The 9,137-nt window shown below is 38.2% G+C and overlaps 1 protein-coding gene across 1 annotated transcript in view; it reads left to right on the top strand.

Annotated features, from left to right (window-relative positions):
• The window catches only part of TMOD3 (tropomodulin 3 (ubiquitous)), a gene marked incomplete at its 5' end in the record, with an annotated part of 18,415 nt that extends 9,497 nt beyond the window's left edge, over positions 1-8,918 (top strand). The window contains 3 exons of the mRNA XM_008586152.1: positions 1,085-1,228; positions 2,903-3,047; positions 8,404-8,918. Coding sequence (XP_008584374.1) covers positions 1,085-1,228; positions 2,903-3,047; positions 8,404-8,438 — 324 coding nt within the window. The remainder of the gene's footprint in view (positions 1-1,084; positions 1,229-2,902; positions 3,048-8,403) is intronic.
• Positions 8,919-9,137: the final 219 nt, after the last annotated feature.

Here is a 9,137-nt window from a genome sequence, read left to right as displayed (position 1 = left end):
TTTTTTTTTTTTTTTTTTTTTTTTTTTTTTTTTTTTTTTTTTTTTTTTTTCCTTTTTTTGTCTTTTTTCATGTCCGGCAACGGATTGCAACCCTCAGTGTCGCGCCCGTACCGGACCGGGACCGGCAACGGGATTGCAACCCTCGGTGTTGCGCCCGCACCTCGCCCAGCCAGTGAGTGGGAACCAGTCTGTATGTGGGATCCGAACCCTTGGCGGGAGCACCACCGTGCTCCCAAGCAGCGCACTGTAGCAGTGCACCACCGGGCCCGCCCACACTCATATTCTTTTCTCTCCCCTTCTCTCTTTCTTTACCTCTTTTTTTTTTTTTCCTTCCTCTCTTTCTCTCCCCTGCCCTCCTTCCTCTTTTCCCACTTCTCACTTTCAGGCTTCTATTCATTAATCAATATGTTGTTAGTTAAACACACCAGCCACCAAAAAATAAATAAATAACTAAAAGTTAAGCACAGAGTCAAATACCTACCACTGTACCATATCCTGTGAGAAATGTCATGGAAGCAGATTGAAGACATACTAGTCCTTGAGGAATGTGATATTCAGTTAGTCCTCTTCTGCATAGTCTGTGCTCTTCTGGATCAAGTTATCTGTGATCTTTCCTGGCTTTCTGCCTTGGGCATGCCTTTGGTCCCTGCCTTGCAAATTATTCCATAATTTACCCTAATTTTGTCTTCACAGTGACCCAACCCAATAGGTCCCAAGTAGGAAAAGATGTTCCAAAGAGACCTTGATTGAGTTAGTCCTACACAGAAACTAAGAGAAAGTGTGAGAGGCACAGGAGAAAGAAGCATGAAGTAGGGCTTGAGTGAACATAAGAATGTGAATAGAAGGAGAGACCATCACCAAAAGAGAATTACAGAGATTATAAATCTTTATAAAATTAGAAAGATTGTGACAGGGTACATGTGAAAAGTAGATACATGTGAGACCTATAGGGTAGTATGTCAAGCCGAAACAATCTAGTGAAAAACATTAAGGCAGTTACGCTAATTAACGTATTTGTTTATGTCATGTACGATATATAATTGGAGCTATCAAATTTTAATCAAGTATTTTCTTCAATTTCTAGGCTTTTGCAGATATGCTGAAAGTGAACAAAACTTTGAAGAGCTTAAATATGGAGTCCAACTTTATTACAGGAGCTGGGATTCTAGCACTGATTGATGCTTTAAGAGATAACGAAACCCTGGCAGAGCTCAAGATTGACAATCAGGTCAATGTTCTACAATCATTACTTTGGGGAAGCTGCAGCTCACATTGCTGTGTAGAGCTTGGGGACTCACAAGGGGGTGGGAGGAGGGCTGTTGGGGAGCCCTTTAGGAAGGTGGTGGGCTGGCTGAAAGGGGATAAGAGGATATTTGGGGCATCCAGAATATTGACTTATTATATACAAAGGTATACAACACAACTCCTCCAAGTCATTTTTAGAGAATTTAGATTTCTGGCTATTTTGAACCAAAAGGATTTACTCTTACATGCAACTTAGTCCATCTTCCAATTTCTTAGTTCTGTGGTGGCAAGATCCACATTGTAGACTTTTTGTATCTGTAGTATGTCACAGTCCCAAATACACAGTTGATGAATAGAATAGGTTGAATGAAAGAACAGATTGCCCCAACACCCAGGTTACTCCAAGGGCACAGTCTTCTGTCCAGCTGAGTACAGTGCTAATGCATATGATAATGCTGGGTCACCCACACCCAGACGAACATTTAAAGAGAAAGAGAAATGTACATGTTGACATGTTTCCATCCAGAGTAGATATTAATTTTTTTATATGAAAAATAACGAGCTGTCTGGTTGGCTCAGTTGGTTAGAGTGCAGCCTTAATAATACCAATAATATCAGATCCCCATGCTGCCCAGCTGACAAAAAAGAAAAAAGAAAAATAACTTTAGTTATTTGAAAAAATATTTGGTAAATGTCCCCCTCAGTCCTTCAAAGTAAATAAATTTTGTAGACTATGAAGGTAGAAAATAGGATTATGTTTTAAAATTTAACCAAAATGCTTCTTAATTTATGTTTTCAATTTTTTTGAGATGTAATTCACATATAATAAAACTCACTCTTTTTAAAGTATACAATTAAATGATTTTTAATATATTTATGGTGCATTGCAACCATCACCACTAACTCCAGAACATTTTCCTTACTGCCAAAATAACTCCAAACCCATTAGCAGTCACTCCCCATTCACCCCTCCCACCAGCCCCTGGCAACTGATAGTCTGCTTTGTCTCTCTGTTTGCCTATTCTGGACAGTTCATGTAAATGGAATCACACAGTATGTGATCTTTCGTGTCTGGCTTCTTTCACCTACCATAATGTTCTGGAGGTTTATCTGTGTTGCAGCATATATCAATATTCTATCACATTTGGAGTGTTTGCACTTTTTGGCTACTAGAAATAATGCTGCTATGAACATTCGTTCATATCAAGTTCTTATCTGAACATACGTTTTCATTTCCCTTGGGTGTATACCTAGGAGTGGGATCGTTGTGTCATATGGTAACTGTACATTTAACTTTTTCAGTAATGGCCTGTTTTCCATAGTAGTCACCCCATTTTACATTCCTACCAGCAATGTACGAGGGTCCCAATTTTCCCACATTCTTGCCAACACTTGTTATTGTTCATCTTTTTGATTATACTTATCTTTATGGGTGTAAAGTGGTATTTCATTATGGTAATTCACACTTTTTTTTATGTCTGTATGATCATATACTAAGCTTTAAAAATTTTGTTTCTCTTATACATGCTGTAGGAATTGGGAAAATTTAAATGGGCCAACAGAAGCAGTGTGTGCCTGAATGTCTTGGTCTTGATTTACCTCGAAAAGTATTTTGATCTAGTTTATTAATACTATTCTTTATTTCTAATGATTACAGAGGCAGCAGTTGGGGACAGCTGTGGAATTGGAAATGGCCAAAATGCTTGAGGAAAATACAAATATCCTTAAATTTGGATATCAGTTTACACAGCAGGGACCCCGAACCAGGGCAGCTGATGCTATAACAAAAAACAACGACTTAGGTAAGATATATTAAGTCATTAAGCTAATGTATTGGGAGAACTTTTTCCTCTTTTAAAAATAAATTTTAACAGGGAGAAATTACTTGGCCTTTGTTTCTAAAATCTGCACAGTCCTTTTTATACTGATTGAATTAGAGTTAAATTTAAGTGAGGTTATAGTGATCAATTGGGTCAGTGGGTAAAATCAGCTTCCTGTGACAAACCTATTTCATACAAGTAGCTTTAAGTGAACAGTTTTCTATAACAAATGTTTTGTTCTCAACTGCAAATCAGTCCTTGGAGCTATTAAAACAAAGATTTCAACATTGCAAGGAAAGTTTTTGCCCTTTTTATCAAACTGACCTAGATAGAAATTCAATTTTAAGTGACAAAATGTAGAATAATTATTGTTTTAAGGCAAGTTTTATAGTCACTGATGTATAAAGGCTTGCTATAGCTACTAGTACCCCTAACACAACTGTTAGGGGCAGTTTGTCTTGTCACTGCACACATCTAGGTCAGTAATCGCCCATTCTATCATGGTTCCTGTTCAACCATGAGGCTTTGAAATAGGTTTTCCAGCTAAAGCCGAATTAACGCATATGGTGCTTATAATTTTGTCTTACATGTTTCCAAAAATTGACTCTTCTTTTAAGTTATGGTATTAGCCATTGAAGTATCTTAAAAGATGCATTTTAGACAATTAAAATAAGACTTCTCAAAAGAAGTAACATTTCAAAGTGATGCAGTTCCTTTAAGTTTCAGCCATATTTGAGTTTGCACTCAAAATTTTCTGGAGCAGAAAAAAATACAGCTTCATTCATTTAATCCAGATCATTGTGAAAAGTGCAAATTCAAACCCTTTTTGCTCTCTATATGACTAGTTTTCCATAGGAGATTTTAGCCTCTTGCTTTTTAAAAGAGAAAACTGGTATTTTCATGTATCGTTGATTCTAGATGTAGTTTGCAAACTTATGCTAATTGTTTTAAGTATTGGTTCACTAGTTAGCTTCTATTTTTTTTCCTCAAGTATTTAATTTTGCTTTTTAGAGCAGTATTTCTCAGTCCAGCTGAACTTCATAAATAATTGGAAAGCTTTAAAAATATACAGATTATTGGCTTTCCTTCCTTTAGAGATTCTGATTTAGTCAGTCTAGGGTGGGACTGGACATTGGGACTTTTAACACATACTCCAACTAATTCTGTTGTAGGCAGTTCACGCTTAGTGAAACTCTGGTTTGTTCTCCAGTTTTAAGTGGATATATAAGTTTCTGAGTCCATCGTTGTTAGACATCTTGAGCAGATTTGCCCCCATATACCCCTTACTTGTCACAGCATTTATTATACTTTTTTTTTTTTTTTTTTTTTTTATTATTATTTTTTTTTTTTTCCTTTTTGTCTTTTTTCGTGACCGGCAACGGATCGCAACCCTCAGTGTCGCGCCCGTACTGGACCGGGACCGGCAACGGGATCGCAACCCTCGGTGTTGGGCCCACACCTCGCTCAGCCAGTGAGTGGCCGGTCTGTATGTGGGATCCGAACCCTCGGCGGGAGCGCCGCCGTGCTCCCAAGCGGCGCACTGTAACAGTGCGCCACCGGGCCGGCCCCTTATTATGCTTTTTAAATTGCCTTTTACTTCATTCCAATTGTCTGTTTTCAAAGACTGGAAGCTTTTTGAAGGCAGGGACCATGTGTTGGCAAAGGTTTTGTCCAGCTTTTGAATCTGTAGATCTCTTAAAACCACGCTTGACACACAGTAGATACTTAATAAAAATGTGTTAAGTGAGTAAATAAGATGTAATAGTATAAGGTATAATTCATGTGAGGTGGTAGAATTTGAACCCTGCTCAATGTTACAGTGTTCTGCTAACTAAATAGCCATAAACTAATCCATAAGTGTCCATTTTTCCTCTCCTCTGAAACTACCTTAATAAATCTCACCAACAAATTTGTAGCCCTAAGCATCTCTGTCACTTAGATCCTTCCCAGCAGGCAGGTGATTCCAGCCACTGTCCCTGCAGGAGCTGCACAGTGAAAGCCCATAGGTGACATGGCAGGGACACCAACTTTGCAAGGTCTCAGCAGTTGTGCTCTTCTGCCATGCCTATTGTGGTAGGCACTTTGCTCAAATGTTTGTAAGAAAAGAATGTCCAGTATCAGAGTAAGGGAGATTTTGGCATGTGGGAGATGAGGGAGGCAGAGGAAAACTGTTTCCTAGGTTGCTTTATGTTGACATGGCACAGTTGAGTAGCTGTCAACAGCAGCATGTCATAGGGGATGAGGAGGCCATGTCAAAGATGCTGTAGTCTGATACAGACTTGAGAGAAAGCAAACAGTTTTGTTTTGGGCTCTCTCTAGAATCCCACTCAGGCTGTTTCATTCTGATCCAAAATAGATTTCCAGACACAGGTCTCAGGCATGAAATGACAATGAGGACATTCCTGGAGTGGGGAATTACATGGATAAAAGCTCAAATTTGAGAGCAAGCCAAGTTATTTATACGCTGAGGACAGCCACAGGTTTTGAGAACTGACTCTCATACCATGATGCTGGGTCCAGAATAAACTTTCAATAGGTACTTGTTGTTTGAAGCTAAAAGAGTAAGAGTGATGCCAGCAGATTAAGAGGGAGAGTTGGTAGAAGACACTAAAATTACACGGTAAAGAACTTAAATTTCTTTGGATTTTATGTGGGAGGCATTTAAGAGCCGTTGTAGGCCACTGAATATATGATTAAGATGATACTTCAAAAACAACTTACTACTTTTTCAGAGACAGAAAATGAGGTTAGTTAGGGCTTACTGACAATTGACTGATGATGAGGTGCTGAGAACTTATATCAGTGGAGTGGGTTTTGGAAAATTTGTTAATAGGGCAAAATTTGTAAGCCTGTCATCTAGAGGATGAACTGAGGAATTGCTGGAAGGTAACAGACGGGCACAGGTGAGAGAGAGGAGTCAGGAACGGCTCTTGACCCCATTGTCCTCTGCTCCGTGTGCACACAGCAGCTGCCTCCCATTCAGCTGCTCTCAGCTTGATTTTTTTTCAGCCATACACTCTGATCTCTGCCTATAGATCAAGGTGGAAAGCCTAAAGACCATGTTTCCTGACATACAGGTCTCAGCAACCTGTTATGTAGTAACTTAAAAGAGATATCAAAGAATAAGACATAAATGTGTACAGAATCTCTTGGGCACATAATTTTTCTTCACCCTACATATGGGGCTGTATCAGATCTTTGGTATTCTGATTTTGATAACATTTTTTCCTCTCATTGTTTTCTTAGTCTCAGCTATTCGTTGAAATAATTCTGCCCATTGTCCATCTCTCTAGCTAAGCAGTTTCACAGCTTTAACAACAAAGAGATTGTATGGTATACATGCAACCTGCAGTTGAACTTTGAATCTCTTGTTACTATTATCTTTATACTAGCTAACTACATAATCGATTTTCCACACCTTTTTTGTTTGCTTCACTTTGTCCAATAGATCTTGTTTATACTGTATATTTTTTATAATGTACTTTTAAGCATCTGAAATGGTTTGCCAATAACATCCAAACCCTGCTGCAATTCAAAATTTTCTTTGTAATGTTCTACCCTAAAGAATTATCTGGTTTGCCTTTCAGATGTTTCTAAGTTTATATTTGAGAACTTAAGTCTCCATTTGATGTTTTTCCCTTTATATTTCAGTAAACACATAAAGCTTGTTCTTTGTCAGCATGGACTAAAATTAGAGTCAAGGCAAACTTGATTAGATAAGTATAAAAATGTTCATGGCAACCTGGTACTTTTCTCTAGTTTTTTATTTTCTAGCTAACACCCAACCAATGGCTGGACAAGCTTTTATACACATCACTTGAATGTCTGGTCTCATCTATTAAAGGCCAACAAACAGAAGCCAGTGGCCAGAATGGCATGAGAGCAGAGTGTCTGTGGCCGGGCCAGAAGGCCAGGTGTACCTGCTGGCTTCTAGTTCTTCTGTCCAACAGCCAATTTATGCTGAAGAAAGAGGCAGTTGCCTTCCTGCTTGCTTTCATGGATGGAAGAGAGTAGGAAATTAATAAACCAACAGTCTAACTTAAACAGAGGCACTTACTGGGAGAAGTATCAAAACCAGTAACACGTAAATGCAAATTCTCTAGCTATAATAGCCAACTTGGCTTTCCTCACCTCGAAAAGATGACTGACCAGGGCCTCAGGAACATCTGTTAACCCCACTGTAGTGGATGATGAGGCTGAGTACTCTTTACTGAAGGCTTACTGTGTTCTCAGTACTGCACCGTGCAGTTTATCACACCTTTAGTTGCACAGCCATGAGGTACACACATCCTTATGCTCCTGTTAGAGGATGAGTTGAGGCTCAGAGAGGTTAACTTGCTGAAGAACACACTACAGAAAAGTCACAGAGCCATATTTATTACTATTTTTCACTGACTCCAGAACCTGTGCTTTTTGTCCTCTCTGTATAGGAGTTGGCCACCACGCCGAGAAGCCCTGAATCGGTGGCTCTCAGTGAATGCTGTCTGGTGGCTGAGAGGTGGGAGTGTCGGTAGCAACATCTGTAGCTGAAGGATGCCCTGCTGCTAGTGAGCATAGCTGAGTGGTTTGGTGTTGCCAGTCTGTGAAGAGACTGGGAGTCCTCAGACATAGGCACCTTCTCTACTCCATCAGCTGAGCGGGTTGGCTGGCCACTGTAGCCAGAAGTGACCTCACCACATTACCAGCATCTGAGATTTTTATTAATTTGCATTTGTTGTTTTTTCAGAGCCCTGAACCAGTTCATTTTATAGGAGACAAGAGAAGGAAAATCTGAAATCCAGTAGGAATCACTTAGCTTTAAAAATTACAAAAATGTTTTTGGTATGTTCTTTCACAGACTAAGGAAATACATTGTAGTGTCTAATGAGGAGAGCATGCAAATAGTTACTTTTATACTTTCTAACCCCAGCTGCCTGAATGTCATTTCATAATTTAACACAGTAATTTATTAATCACTTTTTAAAACCTAGCTATACATTTTTTCAATAAAGAAATGACTTGAAGATGATTGCTGACCATTCTGTTTTAGATTTCTAGCGCTGCTGCTGTGTAAGCACAGTGAGCTTAGGACACATGGTTCTTGTTTTGAGGCCCCTTGGTTCTTAACAGGTAAATGACAATGGTGAATAATGGAAAAAAGGTTTTTTTGTTGTTTTTGTTTTTTTGGTGGACAGCTGGTTTGGGAAAAAATTTTTTTATTAATGGTCATGTGAACCGGAATGGACATTTTGTTTTTGTAAAACTATAACTGGATTATACAGAAACTAATTTGTTACAAACCAGTTAGTACTGTAAAAACTAATAGGGATTTCTAACATACTTTTTCTTTTTCTCATAGTGCGCAAGAGACGAGTTGAAAGAGACCACCAGTAAATCTGCCAAGTTCAAACTTTGGAAGACTTCAGAAGACCACTAGGGGCTCATGTTGGTGAATCAGATGTAAAATTTTCCTGGGTAGAAGGGAAAAGACTGGAAATTTTTCTTTTTTTTTTTTTTAAACTACATGCATCTTTTTTCTAGTTTAAGTTGTTATCAGTTTCAAATTGTAAAATCAATGATGATATTTTATATTTTGAAGTATTTCTACTTTCTGCTAAAATTAATTGTAATTTAGCTTATGAATGATTTATAATGAGTCTTGGACCAAAAATACAATTGTAAAAAAAAGTTTTAGAAGTCATTTATGTAGAATAATTTGAATGTTTTGAGGACCAATCTTTTTTAAACAAAAAAGGGACATTGTTGATATCAAAATTACTATTGCTTCTTTTAGGTATAAGACATTTAAAAGCTTTCTTTACTCCATGACCTGGAGACCTTTCCATTTTTTAGAATACATGAACTTGTCAAGGGTGTGGTCTTTCCTTATTAAGAGAACAAAATGCCAGAGTTTTAAAACAGATGATTCAAAACTCTGGTCATCCATTTAGAAGAAAAAGCAGATGTCTAGGGGGAAAAAATCACCATCTGCATGTTCAGGTTATTGCACTTGTCTGATGTGTCTCAGCAACACTTAGGTTTTTTTGAAACAAAGTCAGTCATCAGCTTTGCCAGGTTACATATTTCATTTGA

The sequence above is a fragment of the Galeopterus variegatus genome, unplaced genomic scaffold (genome assembly GCF_000696425.1).
Source record: "Galeopterus variegatus unplaced genomic scaffold, G_variegatus-3.0.2 Scaffold3852, whole genome shotgun sequence".
Taxonomy (NCBI): domain Eukaryota; kingdom Metazoa; phylum Chordata; class Mammalia; order Dermoptera; family Cynocephalidae; genus Galeopterus; species Galeopterus variegatus.
Note: the sequence above shows the minus strand (reverse complement) of the source record. Positions and strands in the feature narration are given on the sequence as shown.